General features: G+C 44.7%; 1 protein-coding gene across 1 annotated transcript; it reads left to right on the forward strand.

The window, feature by feature from the left end:
- Window positions 1-1,761: 1,761 nt before the first annotated feature.
- LOC109906449 (protein MB21D2) lies at window positions 1,762-24,344 on the forward strand. Its single transcript, XM_020504153.2, has 6 exons — window positions 1,762-2,063; window positions 2,869-3,083; window positions 15,778-15,962; window positions 16,139-16,333; window positions 16,441-16,824; window positions 17,409-24,344. The coding sequence occupies exons 2-6, from the start codon at window positions 2,882-2,884 to the stop codon at window positions 18,012-18,014; spliced, it is 1,572 nt and encodes a 523-aa protein (XP_020359742.1). The 5' UTR covers window positions 1,762-2,063; window positions 2,869-2,881; the 3' UTR covers window positions 18,015-24,344.
- The last annotated feature ends 1,986 nt before the right edge of the window (window positions 24,345-26,330 follow it).

Raw genomic sequence — 26,330 nt, forward strand, 5'->3', positions numbered from 1 at the left:
GCAACAGTCAACAAAGAACAATTTGAAAGTCTAATGCTTAAAACCAGCAAATCCAATTGTTTGGGGACAGACTTGGTGGAGACAACCGAGCACCGAAGGTGTTCCTTGGTCAAGATTGCTACTCCATCACCTTTGGAAGATCTGTCTTGTTGAAAAAGTTATAACCAGTGTTCAAAACTCTCTTAATCACGTCTCAGTAATGACCAACACATCTGGATTGGAGCTGTGAGCCCACACTTTCAATTGATACATTTTAGGTAATTAGCTTCTAGTGTTAATGTGCAGGAAACCCAGGCTTTTACGAGAGTAGAAATCAATTAAGCAGATATCAGAGCACAAGTCACAATTGAGCACAAGTCAGAATATCATCAGCAGTAATACAATCAGGGCACGGCAGAGGACACAGAGAGCTCTGCAGTGTTAATTTTTTATGACATTTGAATGTGCATCAGATAGCAGCAAGATCATATTGTATAGCAATTTCAACAGGTAACATGAGTACCAAGCCGGTGAGATGTGGTTAGAATAGGATGGGAGGCCAAGAGTCTGTGAAACCGATAGTGTCCCGAGTGTGGGAACAAACAGTCTGTTCTACGGTCAAGTAAACAAGCAAGTTCATAGTCAATAAAGCACAGGCCATGGCAGAGGGTGAACAGATCGCCAGGTGAAATCCAAGCTGCAGTGCAGCAGGCAATTGAAGTAGGTGTCACACCCACTTGGGAGAAGCTTTTCTTCGGGAGGCAGATTCCTTGTAGAAAATCCCAGCTAGCTAGCTAACGTAGCAGGCAAGTCTCTGTCCACCGCTTTTTTTCACATGGAAAAGTAGGTCGTTAGCTAGCTATATCTCTTCAGTTTCAGTGAATGGTCCTTTATGACATCCAAACAAGGTTTGACAACAGTCCTATGGCTGTTGTATTTTGGAGATTGCGAGGAGGATGTTTTCTGATGTGATCAAAGCAACAATATTGTTTTCTTATTGAGGTCATTTACAACTGAAGTGTCCTGGCTGCATATCAGTTCAAAATAGAGATGAATCCAGGGGGTACTATATTGTAATGACGTCTGCACAGAGGGAGGGGGCTTCAGGCCTCTGCATTTGGGTGGGGGAGGCTGTGAAATTCTCCTGCCATTGTTGGGCTCATGGGCTTTGACACCTCTCACTTCACACCTAAGTGCTAATTGAAGTTGCAGTCGGATCTGTTCTGTCCTAGCAAGCTTGGTAGCCTTAACTTAGCATTCAGCCCTTATAAGGTAAAATATATCATTTTAATGTATTTTTCTGCTTGGCTTTAAAAGTAGCTTCAGAGTAAACATTACTCACTCAGTTCCAAGTTGAATGGTGTTTTCACGTTTCTGTTGTGCTTCTTTTGCTGGTTGTTGGTTTGCCAGAGCATTTGCTGTATTGACATTGGAATTATCATGTAAATGATAAATTATAGGCCTATTAATTGCATGCAAATGCCTCATAATCATGTTAACCACCATGTTCTATTGGGAAATAATAATCTTGATTTTTAATTGTATTAGATTTATTTGTAATCGCATTAGACTCCAACAGATTTGATAATCATAGCACCCTATGAAATCTCTGACCAGGGCTGTGCTGCACTGTCCTTATCTCAAGTGATCCACGTTACAGTAGTCCAGGGTTTCCCAATCCCCCCAGCACTACACAGCTGTTTCAAATAACCAACTCATCCATCAAGCTTTGATTATTTTAATCAGCTGTGTAGTGCTAGTGTGAACAAACAAAAAACAAAACGTGCACCCAGGTGGGGCCTCAGGACCGAGCATCGGGAAACCCTGCAGTAAGCTACAGAGTGACACAAATGTAATCATAGGCTTCAAATCAAGCTTTGTAGTTTTGGGGCGATATTACAAACACTACTAATCCCAAGATTCTCAGTGGAGGGCCGTGATTTCCGGGTTCTGTGTTGCTAGGGGGAAGGTGGCGCAGAGGACCTGTTGGAAATGACGGTAGAAGAAGTCGGATTTCAATATAAAGTCCAAAACAGTAAACCTGGAAGATAGCAAAGAAACTTCACCAGACCTGCGTGCTAAGGGTGTGTGTGCGCGCGCTTGTTCAAATGTGTATTTATGTAGTCAAATAATGCAACGCTGCGGTGTGTGAAGGAATCGCTGTCTCGCTTGCTGCTAGCTCAGCTGTGTTGTTGCACTTATCCCCACCTGTGTGGGTAACACGCCAACCGGCTAGCTAGCCAATTTATTATCGAAAATCGACTCCGGTGTCCTCTCCGAATAATCTGAACTAGTTAGGAAGTCTAAACTGTTATCCAAATATGGCTGTTGTGTTAAGCTAATTTGCAGTTAACTTGCTTCCTAGCTAGCTGAATAACTGGATAACGTTAGACTCATAAATTAGCCAGCTAATTAGCATGCTAGCCAGTTAGTTAACTAGCTAGCTAATTGACCTAGTTGAGGACAGCGCCCATGCTGTCACTGCTTGACTACTGTATACGTAGTGTATGCGATTAATATTACTTTTGATGTTCATTTGAGGTCTGCGTTTGCTGTGGATTAACAGATCAAAACAATGACACTTAGTCTAACTTGTTAGCTAGCTAGGTAAAATAGTTGCTATGATTAGCTAATAATCTATGTGTGTGTGTGATTCATAATCATAACAATGGTTGACAACCCTCCAAGTTCCTGGTGTCACGCCCTCAGAATTCCAATGAATCCAGTTAGCCAGTAGCCAGTAGTCAGTGCTAGGACTGAGAGTGTAATAACAACGTTTACAATCCACTTTGTTTGCCTCTCACACACAATATGCAAACAACTGTCCTCTCCCCTCCATGATAAACATTCCTGACACCCGTCTGCCTCCTCCCTCCCTCTCCTCCATAGGGTGTGACTCACCATGGAGTCCCTGATGAGTGCGGTGGCCCCACGGACCCCGGCCCTGTTGAAGAAGGCCTCTGAGGTGGACTTCCGGTCGGGGGCCACACTGGAGCAGCTGTCGGCCCAGGTGTCTGAGCTCGTCACCCTGGAGCAGGGGGACTTCGGGGACCAGCTCGCCCTCGAGGTCCACACGGCCAAAGACTTCATCTTCAACATGCTGGGTAAGACTCACCCACAGGCATTTTATATATTCTATTACATTTGGGTTAATACATTTTTGATTCACTACTGATATGGACAGCATTATAAGCTGGGTGCTTCGAACCCTGAATGCTGATTGGCGGACAGCTGTGGTATAGCAGACCATATACCACGGGTATGACACATTTATTTTTACTGCTCTAATTTCGTTGGTAACCAGTTTATAATAGCAATAAGGCACCTCGGGGGTTTGTGATATATGGCCAATATACCACGGCTAAGGGCTGTATCCAGGCGCTCTGCTTTGCGTCGTGCATAAGAACATTCCTTATACCGGATCCATTAATGCCATATACAGTATATAAGACTTTGACCGAGGCCTATTGTGTGCTTGATAAAAACGTATTGTGAGTAATGTGGTTGTGGATAAGTACAGATAGAGGAAAGGTGGTGGCTCAGCTGTGTTTATTTTCTGTGTCATGGATCAAGGTCCTAATATGCTTATCAGCCAGGTGAAGTGAGGTTCATTGTCCAATAGGTGGCACTATTCCCTCTCCCTCTGTTCCTCAAGTTCTGCCTTTGCCTGCTCCTACGCTCTCTCCTCTCCTCTCTACTTGTCCCAGTGCAACTGGAACCGAAGCCCTTTTCGGCCGGGATCCCTCCCTGTCTTGAGCCGCATATCCTCTCCTCTATTTCACTTTCTTCTGTTTTACTACTCTATCCATCTCTCTTTCTCTCTTTCTGTTTTGCTTACCCCCCTCCTTATTGTGCCTGTTTGTTGATCATGTGCAGTTTGAGTGGGAAGCACAATACAAACAAGCTAACTAGCACTAAGTCCACTCCCCCTGTAACTATAGCTGTGTATAGGAGCCATGGTTGGCAGTGAGTATTGTTTGCACTAAAATATCATAACATTCCCTTCTTCTAATCCGGTCAAATATTGGATTAGTTTACTGCCAACCCTCCTGTATCTCTCTGCCTCTCAACTTCTGCACTAGATAGCCTAGCGTCCTCTTTTCTGCTCTCGCCACACTCTCTAGCTCTCTCTTCTCTTCCTCTTTGCTCTCCTCATCTCTTTCTCCCCTCTCCACTCTCACTCTACTCACTCTCTCTCCTCCCTCTTTCTCTCTTCACTCTCTCAATTTGTACATGCCTGAGAACCCCCCCCCCCCCCCAAAAAAAAAACAGTAATCTGTGCCTATTATCATCCTATTAAGCCTGGTGACTGAGAAGCATGTGTAAGGAATGTTAATACAATGTTTGTCATTAAAAAGTGTTAATTACTGTTGAATTAAAAACCAGCCTCATGGCTTCCTGTCCTCCCTCATCTGTGAGCTAGGTCTCTTGCTCTCTCTCTCGACCATTTTGCACTCTCACTCACACACTTAACCCTCTATCCCGATTGACTCCCCCTGCCCCTCGTTTCCTGCCTCTCCCCTATTTTTTTTGTATTAATTAACTCATCCACTTTCTGTCGCTGTCTCCGTTGTCAGTCAGGCTGACGGCTCTTTAATTTCCAACCGTTTGCCATTTAAAAATAATCTAAATTTGCACCTTGACAGGGAAAAGATATGCTGTGAGTGTAGGATTTAAGATGACTTGTAAATGCACGGTGTGTGCATTAGCGAGTAGCACTGTGACACCGTGTTTTTGAAGAACCTTGAAGAGGGAGCCCAGGCAGTTGAAAGGAAACATCTCCCCAACTACTAGAGCTCTTTATATGGAACATTTGCAGTGGTGTCTGTGTGTGTGCATCTCTATGGCTGTGTTTACACAGGCAGCCCAATTCAGCTCTTTTTTTCCCAATGGTAAAAAAATATTTCTAAATCACATATTTTTCTGAGCTGATCTGATTAGGCTAAATACCAATTAGTGACAAGATCAGAATTAGGCTGCCTGTGTAAACGTAGCCTACGTGTCTGTATCTGTGTGCATGTTAACCCGCGTGTGTGTGTTTGACTTTCTTTTCTAGTTGGGTCTTTGTAAAAGTTCTCTCTAGCCTAGTTTGAGAAGCAGGAGGCTCCCCACCGGGAATTCAGTGCTGACAGAGAGGGAGAAGAGAGGAGGCGATGCATTGCACCACACAGTGAAACAGATCCACAGTTTGACAGATCCAAGGAAGGAAAAGCCACTTATTTACCCGGTAGCTCTTCAGTAAACAGTGTTAGGCTGGCCTATAGCATGCCTGTGGAAACATGGATCTAGAATTCCCACAGGACTAAATGGGTCGTGGGAATGTAGAATAATGACCAAAGGCTGGTTTATACTTGGTCTAACAACATGTCTGTATACCACAAGTGATTTGAGCTTATTTACGGTTAGATAATATATCTTATTATTGTAGAGGTGTAGCTTAAACCCCCTCAGGTTGATGTGAAATCTAATTAGTATAAATATTAAATCCCCTTAATCTGCCAGTTTAAGGTAGAGATGCAGTGCATTCGGAAAGTATTTAGACCCCTTGACTTTTCCCACATTTTGTTAAGTTAGTCTTATTCTAAAATTGATTTAAATTTGTGTTTTTCCTCATCAATCTACATACAATACCCCAAAATGACAAAGCGAAAACCGTTCTTTACATTTTTTGGGGGAAATCTATAAAAAAATAAAAACGGACGTTAATTACATACGTATTCAGACCCTTTTCGAAATTGAACTCCGGTGCATTCTGTTTCCATTGATCATCCTAGAGATGTTTCCTCAACTTGATTTGGACTCCACCTGTGGTAAATTCAATTGCTTGGACATGATTTGGAAAGGCACACACCTGTCTATATAAAGGTCCCACAGTTGACAGTGCATGTCAGAGCAAAAACCAAGCCATGAGGTCGAAGGAATTGTCCCTTGAGCTCCGAGACAGGATTGTGTCTAGACACAGATCTGGGGAAGGGTACCAAATAATTTCTGCAGCATTGAAGGTCCTCAAGAACACAGTGGCCTCCATCATTCTTATATGGAAGAAGTTTGGAATCACCAAAACTCTTCCTAGAGCTGGCTGCCTGGCCAAACTGAGCAATCGGGGTAGAGAGGTGACCAAGAAGCCTATGGTCCCTCTGACAGAGCTCTAGAGTTCCTGTGGGGATGGGAGAAACTTCCAGAAGGACAACCATCTCTGCAGCACTCCACTAATCAGGCCTTTATGGTAGTGTCCAGACAGAAGCCACTCCTCAGTAAAAGGCTCATGACAGTCTGCTTGTAGTTTGCCAAAAGGCACCTAAAGGATTCTCAGACCATGAGAAACACGATTCTCTAGTCTGATGAAACCAAGATTGAACACTTGGGCTTGAATGCCAAGTGTCACGTCTGGAGGAAACCTGTCACCATCCCTACAGTGAAGAATGGTGGTGGCAATATCATGCTGTGGGGATGTTTTTCAGCGGCATGGACTGGGAGACTAATCAGGATTGAGGGAAAGATGAATGGAGAAAAGTACAGAGATCCTTGATGAAAACCTGCTCAGGACCTCCGACTGGGGCGAAGGTTCACCAACAGGACAAATTCTACAGATTCTAAACTTTAAAATGTATGTCAATCAAAATCCATAGATTTAAATAAAATAAAATAACATGTGACAACAGATTTACTTGAACAGTGCAAATGCAGATTTGCACATTCTCTTTTTCCATGTGTCTCTGACTACGGCTGACCTCGCCTTCCCCACAGAGCTCATTAAACAAGCCTATGTTTTATTTTTTACATTTAACCTTTATTTAACTAGGCAAGTCAGTTAAGAACAAATTCTTATTTACAATGATGGCCTACCTACCCCAGACAAATCTGGGGAACGCTGGGCCAATTGTGCACCACCCTATTGGACTCCCGATCACGGCCGGATGTGATGCCGCCTGGATTCGAACCAGGTACTGCATGGTCTTGCACTGAGATGCAGTGTCTTAGACCGCTGCGTCACTCGGGAACCCTTTTTATACGGCTTTGACGTCGGTTTAATTCAAACACAAAGAAGGACAGAGGGTTGGAAACAGGAGGGGAGCTCCATTTCACGTTCAGCCGACACAAAAACTAAGAACGGGGCGCAAGTCAGCCGTTGTCTCTTAAGAAGTCCAGACCCACAGAGTTGAGGCTGAAAGACTAAAAAAAAATCCACCCAAACAAGCGGTTTTGTTTCTTCCAGCAGAGCTTGTTTTTTGTGGTCTGCGTTTCGGCTCGTCCCTCTGACAGTGGTTTTCAATGTCATCATCTATTTCATATGGAATAATATTTGATAATGTAACTTTTCACTAAAATCAAGCTAGCTAGATTGATTAAAGATTTCTAGCATGTTTTTCTGTCAGTAATGCCAACCCAATCACTGTCAGAATGTGAACTGAATGTTGAGTTATTGTTTTTATGGCTACGGGCTAGGCTGTAGCAGCTACTGTCATTCAGCCTGTGTTTCTGGTAATGATCGGTTGTGTTGACTGCTCCCAAGTTGGTCTGTATTTTATAACTTCTGTTCTCAGGGTGTCGCTCCCACTCGCATACGTTTTGAGGAATGTCGCTGTAAATACCTACGGTCCACTGTAGCTCTGGCAGCCGGCAGACACACAGCCGCTCCCGCTGGAGCCCTTGAGGTGAATTTAGAAGAAGCCGCCTTGAAAGATTTCTGTACCGTCGCTTATATGGGAATGAAAATTCGGCGCATGTGTCGCAGGCTTTTGGTTGAAGTTCTCCCAGAGAATCTGAAAGGTCGGTTAGGCCTCGTTTGACATGAGCAAATCACTACAGAGCGTGGGAGTGTTGGTCTCACGTGGGGACACGGTGCATCTCGGTATGGAGTGCAGTTCACTATTCATGTATCATCTTATCAGCTGATTACTTTTTTTGTGACCAATAAATTTGCTCCTGCGTAGCCTCTAGGCAGGCTACACAGTAATATCATTGCTTTAATTAAACCGGTGCGCACCCCATTCAAATAGCATTTCTGGGCCTTGTTAACTGTCAAGTGTAGACTCATCACTGATCCAAATGGTTGCCTAATCGGGCCTCGGCTAGATGCAGTTTGAATGAAACATGCATTCAAAACGCAGATCTTTTGAGCGTTTATTTAGAAGACCTGTTCACTGTAGTTTACACTATAGATTAGTGTTGTACTCACTCAAAAGCGACAATACCGTTCTTCATTGCTTTGTCTTTTTGGGGAGATTTTCAAACTGCGTGCTCTGACTGTGAGCGCACCTGTCATTTCATAATCTATCGTTTTTTTTCTTGCACTGTGATATGTACATTTAGCCTGTATGTATATGCTGTTTTTAAAAAGATATGGAACTATGCATTGCGCAGGTAATACATTCAATGGCGTATTAACCTTGTGTTTAGCTAATGTATGATGGGTTACTATGCATACGCTTCTAACTCATCTAGTCGATGTCTTACTGTTCTCTGACGCGTTAAGAATGTACACCCCTGCTCTCCTCTTGTGCAGTCCCAGGAAAAGCTGGACTATAATAGCTTGAACATTTTAAAGACTTAATTTTTTAAAATGTACTAATATACTGTTCGAAGAGTGTCGCAAGCTTTGCTCTTTTAGAATTTTTATCTGAATGTATAATACTTGTGCAGTTAGAAAGTGAGAATGAAGGACTTGTCGAGCAGACAGTTATTTATTCAGACCCATAAACATTAAGCTCTCGTGAAGAGAACTCTTTTGATCTTATTCTAGTCCCATGTTATGAGAGCAAGAGGGAGTCAACCTATTAATTATTTAAATAGGCCCTATTATAATTTAATATCAGTTGAAATGAACTATCCTGTAATTGTAACTTTGTAGGCTGCATGTCCTGCACAAATCAATGAACTATCACCGTTGCGCATTCTCTCCCAGCTTCATGGTTTGACAGTGGTGTCTAATTCCAGTCCATATACTACAGTACAATCCACACCCCCAAAAATATTTTTACTAGAGCTTGTTTAATTTATTTACCCAAGAGTGCATCCATCTATGGGCAGCTATTTTTTTCTGTTGTGCGTAATGTACATGGGACTGGTCTAAATTGCTAGTTGGATCATGGGGTGGGGGTGTTCTGATGAGTTGGGTCTGGGGGGAGTCGGGATGGAATTGATTTTCAACTAGCCTTAGTCACTCACTGTCATAGCAGCTCCGCTAGCACCATCGTTGTTCTGACTGCATCTCCTCCTACGTTCGCTAACGCACACCAAGTCTCCCGTCTATGAACTGCTCTGTGTGTGTGTAGCGACCCTATCCATATGACCCTGTCCCTCTGGTGTAGGGTCGTATGGGCAGCAGGAAGGTTACAGCTCATTAACTGAAGACTAACTGATAATTAACCATGCGAGTGCCATCGTATGGTTGAACTGCTACAGCTAAATGTACATTACTCTCTCCCTCTGGTCTCTCTTTCTCTGGTCTATCTCTCCCTCCATTTAGTGAATCACTTTTAATGTACGTTACATGAAAAGCAATTTGACATTTGCCATGTGTGAAAACCCAAAGGGACATATTGTGTTCAGATTTTTAATAGCCCAATCTGATCTGTCCCTGAACACGACCCATCGCTCTATTAAACTCTGCACTACAGAACTATATGGATCACACATGCACACCTTTCAATAACCTTGGTTATGCTGCCCAGTGTTAGATAGCCTTTGACCCTCTTCAGCTTCAAAAGAGGGTTTCTCGTCGCTCTAACAATCCCAGACATTACACCCAATCGGATAAAATGGGAACAAATTCTAATTCTGTTTTATTTACAGAATGAGCGAGGCCTATTTTAAAAGCTTGATGAGAATTCATAAACATGGGAGTTGGCAGGGAGCAACACACACACAGCAGAACCCACCTATGACTGACAACTACATGTGTGTGTTAATCCATCTCTGTCTGAAAGCACATTCTCTTTAGATGGCTGATAATGCCTTTCTGGGGCTAATTGTTTGCTCTTTAAAAGAGCAAATGAGTGTAAAGCAGAGAGAAAGCACTCCATGGTAATTGAATTCGTGAAACGCTCTCTGTTGGCAGGATCTGTGTTTCACGATTTATTGGATGGTTTGGCCTGTCTTTGAATTATTTTTAAAGCTAAGGCCTACTGTCCGGCATCCCAACTTTTCCATTGGGTGTCGATGTATTTACACAGCTACTCTTACCCTTTGTCTTTTGCTCTGCATCCCTCTCTCCTCTCTTTTGCTCTGCATCCCTCTCTCCTCTCTTTTGCTCTGCATCCCTCTCTTTTGCTCTGCATCCCTCTCTTTTGCTCTGCATCCCTCTCTCTCCTCTCTTTTGCTCTGCATCCCTCTCTCTCCTCTCTTTTGCTCTGCATCCCTCTCTCTCCTCTCTTTTGCTCTGCATCCCTCTCTCTCCTCTCTTTTGCTCTGCATCCCTCTCTCTCCTCTCTTTTGCTCTGCATCCCCCTCTCTCCTCTCTTTTGCTCTGCATCCCCCTCTCTCCTCTCTTTTGCTCTGCATCCCTCTCTCCTCTCTTTTGCTCTGCATCCCTCTCTCCTCTCTTTTGCTCTGCATCCCCCTCTCCTCTCTTTTGCCCTGCATCCCCCCCCTCTCCTCTCTTTTGCCCTGCATCCCCCCCCTCTCCTCTCTTTTGCTCTGCATCCCCCCCCTCTCCTCTCTTTTGCTCTGCATCCCCCCCTCTCCTCTCTTTTGCTCTGCATCCCCCCCTCTCCTCTCTTTTGCCCTGCATCCCCCCCCTCTCCTCTCTTTTGCCCTGCATCCCCCCCCTCTCCTCTCTTTTGCCCTGCATCCCCCCCCTCTCCTCTCTTTTGCCCTGCATCCCTCTCCTCTCTTTTGCCCTGCATCCCTCTCTCCTCTCTTTTGCCCTGCATCCCTCTCTCCTCTCTTTTGCCCTGCATCCCTCTCTCCTCTCTTTTGCCCTGCATCCCCTCTCTCCTCTCTTTTGCCCTGCATCCCCTCTCTCCTCTCTTTTGCCCTGCATCCCCTCTCTCCTCTCTTTTGCCCTGCATCCCCCCTCTCCTCTCTTTTGCCCTGCATCCCCCCTCTCCTCTCTTTTGCCCTGCATCCCCCCTCTCCTCTCTTTTGCCCTGCATCCCCCCTCTCCTCTCTTTTGCCCTGCATCCCCCCTCTCCTCTCTTTTGCCCTGCATCCCCCCCCTCTCCTCTCTTTTGCCCTGCATCCCCCCCCTCTCCTCTCTTTTGCCCTGCATCCCCCCCCTCTCCTCTCTTTTACCCTGCATCCCTCCTCTCCCCCGGAATGACATTACTATGTTTATACTGTAGCACCATATAGGCTACGCTACTGTGAATCTGAACATGGCAACACACTTTGAATGGTGATTCAAAGGTTTTCATCACTCTCTGCACTGTCCGTTATGGGTTTGTCAGTGTGACATTTTGTGTGTGAGACAGCAATCTTGGGCAGCTCTGCAGTGCTAATCGTCACAGTTCCCAGACTGGCTCTATGGAAATGAGATCCGCTATGATTGACCTCCCAGTTACCTGCTGTGTGTGTGTGACCTCCCAGTTAGCTGGGTGCATCACACTGGGGCTGTTTTAAATGACAACTGGATTCATTAATATTAGTACTCCTCAAACACAGAGGGGCTTTTAGTTTTGAAAACTAGGCTAGTGTGGTCCTTACTGTAGAGTTTCTCATCCAAGCTCCAAAGCTTTTTTGGACCTCACCTAAAATGATGTAACCTAAACTGTTGGCCACAACCTTTGTAGACTTGTTTCCATGTACGTCATGGTTTGCCTGTTTCCTTTCTGCGCAAAGGAGACCGTAAGTGGCCCATGGGATTAGAATGTAGATTGTGTTCTCTGGAACAGCCTCACATCTCCTCTGGGTCAAACAGACTAACATCCAGGGCCTCATTAGTGGAGAGAGAATCTGTCTCCTTCCCCATCATTCTCTTTCGCTCTTTCCCTCTTTCGTTCCTTCCCCATCTCTCTTTTTCCCTCTCCTCTCTGAGCACCACACTAGCTACTGGAGAGATGAGACAAAGATCTCTGCTCCCCATTTGACCCAATTGATCAACTGTAGAGAGAACAAATCAGAGGAAGTTCCTGCTCGCCAACTTTGCCCTTTGCCTGTCTGTAAGATATTTTCTCGACCTCCGCTGTACTTGGCTTCTCAAATATTTTGGGGGGAGGGGAACTGACAGATTTGATTTCTCTATCTGATTATTGCTTGGTGCTCTGTACGCTCTTTCTTCCCCTCTCTCTTTCTCTGCGCTCATTATGTCCTTTTCTGTCAGTAATACACACTCTGTAGTAAAAAACAGCCTGGATTTAGAGCTACCATAGTTGAGAACACAGCTAAGTACTTGATTGGCTGCAGTATTCTTCATAAACTCTTTATAGAGTTTTTGGTTGTGATGGGTGGGGAAATTGTTTCCCAGAAGCTAGATGATAGAATGCTAGTAGTGAGGCGTTAAATATTGTACAATTTTTATGTTGGACTTATACTGAACAAAAATATAAATGCAAACATTTTACGGCATTACAGTTCATGAGGAAATCGGTCAATTAAAATAAATTCATTAGGCCCCAATCTATGGATTTCACATGACTGGGCAGGGGCGAGCTATGGGTTCCACCGGTTCCAACTTGCGCGACGTGACTACAAAATATCTCAAAAGTTACCTGTAAACTTTGCCAAAACATTTCAAACTACTTTTGTAATACAACTTTAGGTATTTTTTTATGTAAATAATCAATGAAATTGAAGACTGGATGATCTGTGTTCAATACAGGAAGAAAATAAACTGTAGCATGCTTTCTGGTCACGTGCCTCTATCTAACAGTACACTTCAAGTGACCCTTGTTGAAGATGGCCGTACTTCTTCATTACACAAAGGAATAACCTCAACCAATTTCTAAAGACTATTGGCATCCAGTCTAAGCGACATGAACTGCAAGAAGGTCCCTTAGAAATCTGGATTCCCAATGAAAACTCATTGAAAAGAGTGACTTCAAAAAATATATATAAATATATATCTGAATGGGTTTCGCCTGTTAAATAAGTTATATTATACTCAGACATGATTTAAACAGTTTTTAGAAACTTCAGAGTATTTCCTATCCAAATCTACTAATAATATGCATATCTTATCTTCTGGGGATGAGTAGCAAGCAGTTGAATTTGGGCATGATTTTCATCCGGGTGTGAAAATACTGCCCCCTGTCACCAAGAGGTTAAGAACAAATTCTTATTTACAATGATGGACTACCGGGGAACAGTGGGTTAACTGCCTTGTTCAGAGCTCGGGATTCTATCCAGCAACCTTTCGGTTACTGGCCCAACACTCTAACCACTAGGCTACCAGCCGCAGTCACGAAGGGAGCTGTGTAGACCTCATATGACCCAGCAACTATGTTCAGTCTTATGTAGCAACATTCCATTTTTTTTTTTTACATTGGATAAAACTACAGACTCTGCTACAAAATGGTATATCATACACTGCTGTTGAGGAGCAAAGGGAAAGTAATTCTACTTTGAAAGTTGATCAACTTGTAACCCCACTTTTGAGAAATGGCCCTTGAAAAAGTTTTGATTCAGTTTTTACACCTCTTTGTTCACACCCATTCAGCCGGATTCACACCCTAGTAAGCTTTAGCCCATCCCGTCTCTTTAAGGATTCACATGTGAGGCCATGTGCTGAACAGAGTAAGGTAGTGCAGTAAACAACCAAAGATTTCAAGACTAAAAGTGGCAAGTAGTAGTAAAAGTACACGATCTTGACCTATATCGTAAACCGACGTTAGTGCAGGTCATGTTCTTCACATTACTGTCTCTGGTCAAATCTACATTTTATTTGTCACATGCACAGGATAGACTGTGTGAAAGGTTCAGTGAAATGGTTACAAGTTGTTATATTTTTGATATGACTAGCTATGACCATCGTAATCACTCCCTGGCTAACTTGATGGGTCATGTAATCATCTGGCAAAGTGGATTTTGTTTTTGTTTAGACATGCAAGTTAGCTAGCTAGCTAAACAATAATCTCAGCTCATACATTACTAGCAATACAAACTGATTGTCATAGCTAGCCACCATTCATGAAATGCTGAAGTATGAATCTGCAGGTAGCTAAAGCTAACCAACTAGGTTCAAAATTAGGCTATAATTAGCAATGCAAATGTTACCTAGCTAGCTAATGAACCATAACCATTTATTCCCCATCACTGTCATCAGAAGACTCCACAATGTCTGGTTCAATGAAAAATGTTCTTACCTAAATCAGGTATTTCCTTATCGTCTGATTCATTTTCAGAGTCGGAGAGGGTCAGCATGACACGGTCGTCCTCCAGAAAGTAGTCCAACTTTTTCCCACGGATCTTTTGTCGATAGCACTTGGTAAATTCAGGCCAGCAATGTTGTTGAGAGCAGTAGCAACACTTTTGCAGTTGTCCATACATTTCCAAAAATCTGCGGTAGCAAGGATTATCTACACCTACTGAGCAGCTCATGTTATGGACAGAGGCATGCTACGTGACAGACCAATCCAAACTCATCTCTCGGCATGTCTAGACCATCCATTATCTCAGCCAATCATGGCTAGCACGAAGGTTCCTGTCTTTTTCCGTGGCTAAATCAGCTGGGCTTGTAATTTAACCTGTTTGGGCTAGGGGGCAGCACTTTCACTTTTGGATGAAAAGCGTGCCCAGAGTAAACTGCCTGCTACTCAGTCCCAGATGCTAATATATATGCATATTATTAGTAGTATTGGATATAAAACACTCTGAAGTTATTAAAACTGTTTGAATGATGTCTGAGTATATCAGAACTCATATGGCAGGTGAAAACCTGAGAAAATCCAACCAGGAAGTGGTTGGACAAAAACCAGAAAAAATGGTGCCTCATAATTCAAATTTCTCAAACATACAAGTATGAGATTTCTGTTTTGAATTTGGCGCCCTGCAATTTCACTGGCTGTTGGCGAGGGGTTCTGCTAGCGGAACCCCGTTCCCAGACAGGTTAACAATTATATTCACAGGTGGCTTACACGTTTAAGGCGCATGAAAGTTTACATGTTTCAGAAGGCATTTCTGGCCCAAAATGTTGCTTTTTGATAATAATAAAAAAAATGTTTACGTTCAAATGCCTCTCCTGTGAAGTAGTGACGTGCGACAGACGCCTAGTTTCCTGTAATGAGTCAAATGTACTTGTTTCATTGTGTAGGTGTTTACCCCACTCATGTTCACCCTTGTACATACTTTTGTATATGTGGGGTATGTGGACACGCCTTCAAATGAGTGGATTTCAGCCACATCCATCGCTGGCAGGTGTATAAAATTGAGCACACCGCCATGCAATCGCCATAGACAAACATTGCCAGTGGAATGGCCTTACTGAAGAGCTCTGTGGCACCGTCATAGGATGCCACCTTTCCAACAAGCCAGTTTGTCAAATTTTTGCCCTGCTACAGCTGCCCCGGTTAACTGTAAGAGCTGTTATTGTGAAGTGGAAACATTTAGGAGCAACAATGGCTCAGCGTTGTTATTAAAGCACATGAAAGTTTACATGTTCCAGAAGGCATTTCTTTAAAAAGAAAACTCATTTGGATAGAATGTACATTCAAATGGCTCTCCTGTGAAGTAGTGACGTGCGACATACGCGTAGCTGCCTGAAATGGTTCACACATACTTTTGTCAGTATCACTACTGCACTTTTTCATGAATACTTCATGAATGTATGCATTGCATTTGCTTCTGACCAAGAAGAACTGCTCAAGGTCTGCTTTTAGAATTTCATATTATGCTCATTCTTTGTGTGTTTTCTTCCTCCAGGCCTTGTACAGAAGGTGGACCAGCGTCTCCCGGTGGCCAATGAGTACCTGCTCCTGTCTGGGGGTGCCAGGGAGGGGGTTCTGGACCTCAACCCAGAGGAGCTGGGGGACTACGCCAAGGGGGCCGATTTCGACCTGGACTTCACCCTCCTGGTGCCCGCCCTCAAGCTCCATGATCGCAACCAGGTTGGTGCAGTACGGATGGAATGGGAAACGTTTAATTTGTTTTGTATGTGACATTTTTACTGTGCCCTTTTTAAAACCTTTTTATCTAGTGTCATATGAAGTTTGATGCAAAACAAATACTAGTGTTTTCTCAGGAAAAAGTGTAGTGAAGTATTGTTTCTTCTAATGTCAACCAGCCGGTCACCCTGGACATGCGCCAGTCGCCACCCTGCCACTCCTGGCTCTCCCTGCGGCTCTGCGACCCCAACACCCAGGCAAGATGGAGGATCTGCTGCCAGGAGGAGACAGACTCACCCCCCGACGATGATGATGAGGAAGAGAAAAGGGAAATGGGTCACAAAGCCTCTGGTGCCGTCCCCCCCTCCCTCTACGTAATGCGTTTTCTAATGTTCTTCTCTTTTAGCGCTTTTAGTTTTGTATTTTACTGTAAGATGTGTTGCATTGGTTTTAATGAAGTTCAATTTGTATTTGATTCTAGTCGCCCCACCAGTCTCTGGATGGCTGCTACATGTCTCCGGCGCTGGTGGCTGACTGGTTCTGGGGAGTGGTGGGTGAGGCGGTGGACGAGCTGAGGCGTTCCCCCAAGAGAGGCATCCCCGTCCCAGAGAGGCTGGAACGCAACGGGCCCCTGACCACCCTCATCCTCCAGGCGGGCTCCAGCCGGGTGCTCTATGACCTGCTGCCAGTGGTGTCCTTCCGGGGCTGGCCCGCCGTGGCCCAGGGCTGGCTGACGGCCAATCACTTCTGGGACGGGAAGATCACAGAGGAGGAGGCGATCTCTGGGTTCTACCTGCTGCCCTGCCCGGCTCCGCTGGGGGGGAGGCCCGACCGGGAGTGGAGGCTGGCCTTCTCACGCAGCGAGGTGGGTAGCTAGCTGCACGTTGTAGTTGGCTAGTTAACCATCGGGTAGCTTCTTCTTTTGAATAGCTGTATAGTTAGTTAGATTGGGCATGGGATTTCTGCTGGACAACAATGGCTAGCTAGCCTAATTTGTTCAACTGAAACTCAGCGGTATGTAATTGCCACAAGCAGCCAAAAGAATTGCAGATAAACTCGATGCACTCACCCAGAGTATGTGCACGGGTGTGCTTCATGCTGCTACAACATGATAAAAGTTGAAAGTTGGACGAAGTCCGTCCTATTCTGGTGTTTACTTTGTGCACCACTGACTTTACCGTTAAGTAAAACTGAGCGGAAGTACAAGTTCACTTACCGGTGGAACATTTTGGACTTTTAAATATGAAAGTAGTAAGGTTCTTAACGGTCTTCAAGTACCATTGAAAATGACTCGGTATAACATCGATCCATGCTGTGTCTCTGGGGCATGCATGTGTACCGTCTCTAATGCTGTTTGCTTCTTGCTGGTGACAAATCTGATTACCCCTCGTGGGATTAATAAAGTGACCTGGCTGCCATATCATTGTCTCCTGTCATGTCTGTCTCCAGGTGCAGCTGAAGAAGTGCATCCCGTACCCCATGGCCCAGGCCTTCCAGGCTGCCAAGGCTGTCCTCTCCCGCCTCCTGGCTCGCCCCCGTACTGGCCTCAGCCCCTACCACCTTCGCACCCTCCTCTTCTGGGCCTGTGACCGCCTACCGCCCGCCTACCTCTCCTCGCCTGACCCAGAAACCCCCGCCCGCCTCCTCCTGGGCCTCCTGGATGATCTGGCCCATTGCATCCTGGGTAAGAACTGTCCCAACTACTTTCTGCCCCAGTGCAACATGCTGGAGCACCTGTCGGACAGCCAAGCCCTGCTGGTGGCCCGGAAGCTGGCCCATGTCCGGTCTGACCCGACCGAGCACCTACGGGCGGCCCTGGACCAGGCCAGACAGGCGAGCCAGCTGAAGAGGGAAGCAGCGAGCGCTACCAACGGGCACGGAGGGTCGCCCAGGCAAGGTTACCCGGCCAGCGGCATCATCTCGCCCTCGGACGACAAACTGGCTGCCAGGCTGCAGCAGCTGGTGACCGAGAACCCCGGGAAGTCGATTTCTGTTTTTCTCAACCCCGATGATGTCACAAGGCCGCACTTCCGCATCGATGACAAGTTCTACTGACCTGAGAGTAATGGTGTGCTATCGACACACACTCTCTTCAAAACACATGTAAAACGGCGAGTCAACTAGGATTGCTCGAGAGTCAAAACACTACAGAGCCTCACTGCTCTCCTATCCCACCCCCTCCTGGAGGCTAACGACAATGATGCTAACAACGCTGCTGAACTATGACACTACCAAAAACACCTTTGCACACTCCCAGGAGCAGGAGGCTGACCCTAGAGAGCCCTAGGCTAGAGAAACCAACACTCTTCTCTCCATTTAGCAGTGAGTGATGTCATAAAGAGACCTCACCACAGGAAAAATGCTTGTTGAGTTACCACGGAGACTGCTGCTCTTTTATGAGCTTGCCGTAATGAGGTGTTGTTGTTTTTTTTTTTTTTTTTAGAATAAAGAAGTCTGCTGCTGCTCCCATTCAATGGCATGGCTTACCCAAAGGATTTCTCCTCTCCACACTAATGAGAAACTATTTGCCCCCCCCCCCCCTGCCCAATCAAAGTGGGTGATAGTACCAGGATTCTCCCTTTTTTTTAATATTCAACTATGATGTATCTGAATGTAATTTGGTGTGGGGCAATGTCTTTGAACAAATAGTATTTTCTTTCTATACGTTTTATCCCTTTTTCTGTTTGCTCTCTGCCCCTCTCTCGTTCTCATACTTCCTTTCTCTTTCTTTCCCCCTCTCTCTCAGGTATTTTTAACGTTGTTCATTCTTTTTCTATGTGACTCCAGACTCCCTCTGGGAGGGTTATGGTTCCCCTCCATCGATCTTGAATGGTATAACCCAGGGTTGTCCTTCTGTTTCAACACTTACTATGTGACTCCAGACTCCCTCTGGGAGGGTTATGGTTCCCCTCCATCGATCTTGAATGGTATAACCCAGGGTTGTCCTTCCGTTTCCACACTTACTATGTGACTCCAGACTCCCTCTGGGAGGGTTATGGTTCCCCTCCATCGATCTTGAATGGTATAACCCAGGGTTGTCCTTCCATTTCAACACTTACTATGTGACTCCAGACTCCCTCTGGGAGGGTTATGGTTCCCCTCCATCGATCTTGAATGGTATAACCCAGGGTTGTCCTTCCGTTTCAACACTTACTATGTGACTCCAGACTCCCTCTGGGAGGGTTATGGTTCCCCTCCATCGATCTTGAATGGTATAACCCAGGATTGTCCTTCCGTTTCAACACTTACTATGTGACGTAACGCACCAAAGAGCCACTGGATGGGTGTTTCGAGGAGCCTTTGCCTCTTCAATCTACCACCCCATAAGAAAGGTATCTGTACTCACTGACCCAGAGTCAGTCTGTACTCTTAAAGGAAAGATTCACCCATTTTTGAATGCTATATTATTTTTGTTCATCTCAGCGACGTTATCTCTCTTCCCGGGGTAATTTCATGTTGATCTGAGCTATTGCAGTTCAAGCAGGCCGAAATAAAGCCACTCACTACACTGGAAGTTAATTTGAATACGACTTTTCCATCGCGAAAACGTCTATCATGCATGTCACATTTCAATACTGGCTTGATGTCATGTCGCGGGAGGTTATTTTCTCTCAAATTAGCCAATGATCATATTTTTGCAATATTCCTACCTCGGAATTTCTTATAAGAGGGTCCACCACATTTCTCCTATTTGTCTGCTTCTTCAGTCCAGAGTGCATTGTATGGTGCCGTTGCATGGCCACTGCGAATGTCAGACTCCTCTCTGTGAGGTACATCGATCTGCAGGTTGAACATGGTGAGATTGTATACTCCTAAATTCATAGTGCAGTTTAGGTGATTTTTACAGCCAACTCGCTACTTCACATGCTGATATTGTCTTTGGTGGTGTTGTGTCTAGCTACCGACCAAGCTAGCCAGCCAGCCAGGCCATAGAGGGAGCATTGCATTGTGGGTTTGGTTGTCGATCTGAGCTGCAACAGATTTCCACATGTTGCTACCAACCTTATTATAACGACAAAATGAAACATTTGTTCACCAGAAATATTGATCTCACACAGTGTTATTTAACACTGTAAATTATACCAATTAGTGGTTTTGGGTGGATTTAGTCTTTAACGCTAATATTCCCCACCTTCACCTTCCAGACCAACATGCCCCTCAGCGGTCACCTCATCAATTTGCCTTGATTCAGAGGGGTTGGGTTAAATGCGCAAGACCCACTTTCAGTTGAAGACGTTCAGTTGTACAACTGACTAGTTATCCCCCTTTCCCTTTATCCCATGAAAGCTTGAAGCAGCAGTTTATCATCAAATAAGGGGAATATCACAGGGGCTATAAACTTTAAATCAGTCATTTTCTTACAGTCCCTTTTGAAAATGTGTACCATGGTACAGTTTACATTGGGGCTTTAATGGTGGGATGTGGTCATTAAATGTTGTATGATATTAACAAACTACCTATAATGGAGGCAGGTTGGTCCGGAAAGGAGGAGAGGTAGTGTTAGCTGCTGAAACGGTTGGCACACTGCTCGATTGTATTCTCATCTTCATGTTACGAAATGAAAGCACTGCCATGGCTTGGCTAGGCTACATCATGTCATCTGTATGAGGCTTGTGTAAGGGCTATTTTCTTTGTTCCACTTGTGTGTGTATGAAGATGGGGAGGTTTTCATGGTTTGTTGTTGAAACTCAGAGGAAAAGCTTTTTGTCTTGTCTCAGATTTTAATTGGAGGAAACTTGACTGGTTTTGTAATGGTCCCTCTCTCGCTCTTCTGCTTGGTTTGCCTGTTTTAATAAGCTGTGTGTGATCGGACCACTGATCAAGCTCTTTAAATGTGCTGATGGAGAGAGTTAGAGATCCAGAGAGATGGAACAGGAACAAATGCACAGCAGGACACAAACACCCAATGTGCTAGCCTCCTTTCCACATCCCCTTGTGCCCTCCTCTCTCTCTGTGAGAGACTTGGGGGGCCTTATCTTGTCCACCCAGATGTGTTGGATGGGGAGACGGGCCAGCCTCTGGCCCTTTGTACAGATTAGTGGTAAAGGATGGGGCTGCTGGGAACTGGGACAGCTGCTTGTCTGTCTCGTTATAGATCTGTCTCGCTTTCTCATTATATAGCTGCGTCTCTCTCTCCCCTCGTTTTCCTTCTATAACTTCCCATCCAATGAGTAGAAGTCACATCTCCTGAATACACCTTTCCATCATCAGATTGGCTCTAATCGGCATTAGCTTAGACTGAGGGTGTGTCCAAAATGGCACCCAATTCCCTATATAGTGCACTTCTGCCCCATGGTCCCCGGTCAAAAGTAGTGCACTGAATAGGGTGCCATTTAAGACGCACAGAGTATCAGAGGTGCTTGTTGAATATCATTAGTGGAATGTCATGGTGGACATCACTCGAGCATCATCGGAACACTAAATCAAATAACATGCGCCGAGTTCAACAGGTGTAACCTTACAACAAAGCAGTTTTAAGAAAAATAAGTCTTAGGTAAAAAAATAGATAAGTCAGAAATAAAATGAACAAATAATTAAAGAGCAGCAGTAAAATAACAGTAGCGAGGCTATATACAGGGGGTACCGGTCCAGACTATGTGCGGGGGCACCGATTAGTCGAGGTAATATGTATGTAGGTAGAGTTAGTGACTATACATAGATAATAACCAGAGAGTAGCAGCAGTGTAAAACAGGGTGGAGGGACAATGCAAATAGTCTGGTTAGCCATTAGATTAGCTGTTCAGGGAGTAGAAGCTGTTAAGTCTTTTGGACCTAGACTTGGCTCCGCGGTACCGCTTGCCGTGTGGTAGCAGAGAGAGCAGTCGATGACCATGGTGGCTGGAGTCTTTGAACATTTTTAGGGCCATTGACACACCGCCTGGTATCGAGGTCCTGGATGGCAGGAAGCTTGGCCCCAGTAATGAACTGGGCCGTACGCACTACCCTCTAGTGCCTTGCGATCGGAGGGCGAGCCGTTGCCATACCGGGCAGTGATGCAAACAGTCAGGATGCTCTCGGTGGTGCAGCTGTAGAACTTTTTGAGGACACATGCCAAATCTTTTCAGTCTCATGAGGGGGAATAGGCTTTATCGTGCCCTCTTCAAATCAAATTTATTGATATAGCCCTTCTTACATCATCTGATATCTCAAAGTGCTGTACAGAAACCCAGCCTAAAACTCCAAACATTAAGCAATGCAGGTGTATAAGCACGGCTGTCTTGGTGTGTTTGGACCGTGATAGTTTGTTGGCGTACACCAAGGAACTCTCAACCTGATCCACTACATCCCTGTCGATGAGAATGGGGGTGTGCTCTGTCCTCCTTTTCCTGTAGTCCACAATCATCTCCTTTTGTCTTGATCACATTGAGGGAGAAGTTGTTGTCCTGGCACCACATGGCCAGGTCTCTGACCTCCCTATAGGCTGTCTCGTCGTTGTCGGTGATCAAGCCCACCACTGTTGTCGTCTGCAAACTTGATGATGGTGTTGGCTTCGTGCCTGGCCATGCAGTCATGGGTGAGCAGGGAGTACAGGAGGGGTCTGAGCACGCACCCCTGAGTGGCCCCCGTGTGGAGGATCAGCATGGCAGATGTGGTGTTGCCTACCCTTACCACCTGGTTTGAGGGTACTATGGTGTTGAACGCTGAGCTGTAGTCAATGACTAGCATTCTCATGTAGGTGTTCCTTTTGTCCAGGTGGGAAAGGGCAGTGTGGAGTGCAACAGAGATTGTGTCATCTCTGGATCTGTTGGGGCGGTATCTGGGAGGATGCTGTTGATGTGAGGCATGACCAGCCTTTCAAAGCACTTGATGGCTACAGACGTGAGTGCTATGGGTTGGTAGTCATTTAGGAAGGTTACCTTCGTGTTCTTGGGCACAGGGACTAGGGTGGTCTGCTTAAAACATGTTGGTATTACCGACTCAGTGAGGGACAGGTTGAAAATGTTAGTGAATACACATGCCAGTTGGTGAGCGCATGCTCGGAGTGCACGTCCTGGTAATCCGTCTGGCCCTACGGCCTTGTGAATGCTACAGGTCTTTGAAAACTTTTCTTTGTGATTTGATATTCTATATTCTCTGGAATGTGATAGAATCACTACTTTATTGGTACTGCATATATTGGGTACAGTACTACTATATCAGTATTGATACTGTTTTTGAATAGCTTCTGTTAGTGGAGTGAATTAGGAACTACTGGTGAATTGTGTGGGTACTTCTGTTCTTTATAGCCTTGGTACAGGTGAGTGTATGAATCAAAAGGACACCTTGACAAACCAAAGAATGTAGTGTTGCTGACAATACAGAAGGATGAACACCCCGAGGATAGAGTTGAGTGCGGGTATGTAAACTGCAAAGTAATCAAATGAAGTGTATTGGTCGTGTACACAGATTTGCAGGTGTAGCGAAATGCTTGTTTCTAGCTCCGACAGTGCAGTAATACCTAGCAATATAACAAAATAAGCACAATCCAAAAAATGTATTAAAAAATAAATTAAGAGGTATAATATAGAAGTATTTGTGTGTGGGTGGGTGGTCCTAGCACTTTCACGGTGGTGGTTTTCGACACACCACAGCCTGACGTTGTAATAATGTTCATGAACGTTGCCTTGAGCATTTATGAAAGTTGTCAGGATGGTTGAGACTTCCTTTTGTCATGTTTTTCCTTCCTGAATGCTTCCCTAAGTTTTAAACGCGCCACAGTTCAACGTTGTAGTGAAGTTGTTAGAACATTGACAGACTTCCTGAATGCTCCCCTGAAGTTTTAAATTCAGTGCCAGCGTTTGAAATATGCAATGTCAGGTGTATCTCACTGCCTAGTTAGTAGGCATACACATTAGTATGATGCTTTAGCCTATCTGTGATAAATGGAAACGTACACAATTTGATACTGGTGCCGAATGTCAAGATCAAAAGTTAACAGCAGCAGTGCTATGCAATCGTGTACCCAATCTAACTTCTAATGGACTATCTGCTACAGACAGAGCTGTTGTCAGCAATATGAGGTAATTGTACTGCTAAAACGACTAAATGTTATATTATTTTGTGCTTAAACTACTGATAATTGTTTTTGATTGAAAATGAACAAATAATGAATGTAACCAATTTTACCTCGACTCACTCAATCAATTAAAATATAGTTGGAAAAAAAGTTTTCCATGCAAATCCTGACTCAATTACCATATAAAAGAGCTGCAATATCGTCAATGACTCCACCCCATATCTGGAAATATTTGCCATTTAAAACTTGACTACTTTCCTCTTCCTTCATCAAGTGCAAATGAACTTTATCATGAATGTTTTACTGTATTTATTTTCTCTGGGTTGTGTTGAATGATGATCAGTGATGGTACTGCTGTAGCATGAAATAAATCTACATCTTGATCACTATGGGTCTGTACAACTTCCTTGTAGACTGTCTGTGCTGTATAGCCAACTCTTAACATGCTGACCAGACCGCACGCATGTTGGTTTTGGTTGAAAATGGTTGATTTTGGTTGAAAAATCAAAACGAACTCAAGCAAATATATTAATCTGAGGACAGGTCGAAAAGCATTAAACATTTGTCAATTTAGCTAGCTAGCTTGCTGTTGCTAGCTAATTTGTCCTGGGATATAAACATTGGGTTGTGCATTTCAGGTAAAATAACAATGCCCTCCGACAATTAATGCACAGATTAAAGGGTAAACCGCGTTTTGTTTCTAGTAATCTCTCCTTCAGACTTCTTTGGACTTTATATGTTGGTTGGCAACCAACTTTAAGGTGCGTTACCACCACCAACTGGAGTGGGGATCTCAGTTAATCTTTCAATCACCTACGTGGGTATATGCTCCTAAAGTCCAATGAGGAGATGCGAGAAGAAGGACTTGCAGTGCGTCAAGCATCACAAAAAGTGAATCAATTCCTATTTTAGCTCCTGGCTACGCAGACGCTCATTGATGCTCGCGAGCAGTGTGGGTGCAAATGATTGAATACCATGTATGTGTACATTTATTTTGCAGCACACGCGATGGGGCAGGTTGGTCAGCATGTTAGGTTGGCATGAACAGATCTGGGACAGTGCTAGAGGAATGTTAATGTTCTGATGGGTGCATTGGTTCAAGCAACATCAATGTTTGTACTTTTGATCTATTCATGGGCTACATTTTGTAGCTGTCCAGTGAAAAAAAGTCTCTCAAATTGAAAGTAGTCATCCCCCTGAATGTTGAGTTTTCTAACTCCTAGGAGTAACACGTCATTCGATACACCTTGTGAATTTCCATTAATACATGGCGGTGGACTTGAAGAAAAGAGAAAAAATCCTGAAAAGGTTTTTCCAGGACACCAACAATATGCTCTATAATGTATATTAAGTAGCTTTTGGATAAAACGTGTAAAAATCCTCCGATTTGGAGTGGAGCTCCCCTTTCTGTCTGGGATGCAGTGCAGTTCCAACAGAGGGCGCTAGGAGACAGCACTTCTGCCTCCAGCGCCATGTACTCTGTCCAGCGCTGCTCGTCTCCAGATAGTCACACTGTGTGAGATAAGAACATCAGGAGAGGTTACCGAGGAGAGGGGGTGTGTGTCTGTGGCCCATATATATACACACCCTGACTAACACTGCAGCAATCCTGCTGGTATATTCAGAAGATTACTAGGCCAAGAACTTCTAGGTATGTGTGACACATCTGGCACAGGACATCCTGCCAGTGAACTCAGGACTGACCTCACTGCCAGTTACATCACCCTGGCTCTAGCTCAGTCACTGGTCTGGCTCAGCCACTCTGGCCTGGCTCAGCCACTCTGGCCTGGCTGAGGCTGGGGATGAGACTGCAGAGGACAGGGGGTTATGTATGACTCTGCCCTTCTGGGTCACTGAAGAGCAGTGGCGATGAGGGATGCAAGACAATCCTAGATCCCTTGGATGTTGTATGTACTATGAAGACATGTTTAAGAACACTCTGGTGCCCTACCTAAACAGACAGTCCTGCAGAAAGGGGGAGGGGAAGGCAGAGAGAAGAGGAAGGAGGGAGGGAGTTCTGGTCTCTCCCTAACATCTGCCAGTATGCTGGGCTGCTGTGACCGAGACACACTAGTGACTGAACGCTCAGGATATTCACTGCACTCTAGGTATAATTGCCTATACACTAGTCATTATCACAACACTGCTAACTGAATAGGATCAGATGTGTCTACTTGTATATGTGCCCGAGACCGTGCAGTGTTTAACAGCGTAGGATACAACAGCATTCACTTGTCTGTTACATTATTTGATGTACACCCTTCTGTTTTGAGTTGTTTGATTTGTTAATATCTATTTGCATGTTTGTCTTTTTAAATGCGGTCACCAGTCCAGTCTCTCCTGTTCTGTACAGGTGAAGTGGGCCAGTGTAACCT

The sequence above is a fragment of the Oncorhynchus kisutch genome, linkage group LG16 (genome assembly GCF_002021735.2).
Source record: "Oncorhynchus kisutch isolate 150728-3 linkage group LG16, Okis_V2, whole genome shotgun sequence".
Classification (NCBI taxonomy): Eukaryota; Metazoa; Chordata; class Actinopteri; order Salmoniformes; family Salmonidae; genus Oncorhynchus; species Oncorhynchus kisutch.

Excerpts from the sequence above, each read along its gene's own strand:
- LOC109906449 (XM_020504153.2), top strand. The coding sequence starts at position 2,882 with ATGGAGTCCCTGATGAGTGCGGTGGCCCCACGGACCCCGGCCCTGTTG. Across the intron at positions 3,084-15,777 it reads CTTCATCTTCAACATGCTGG|GCCTTGTACAGAAGGTGGAC; the intron begins GTAAGACTCACC and ends TTCTTCCTCCAG. Across the intron at positions 16,825-17,408 it reads TGGCCTTCTCACGCAGCGAG|GTGCAGCTGAAGAAGTGCAT; the intron begins GTGGGTAGCTAG and ends GTCTGTCTCCAG.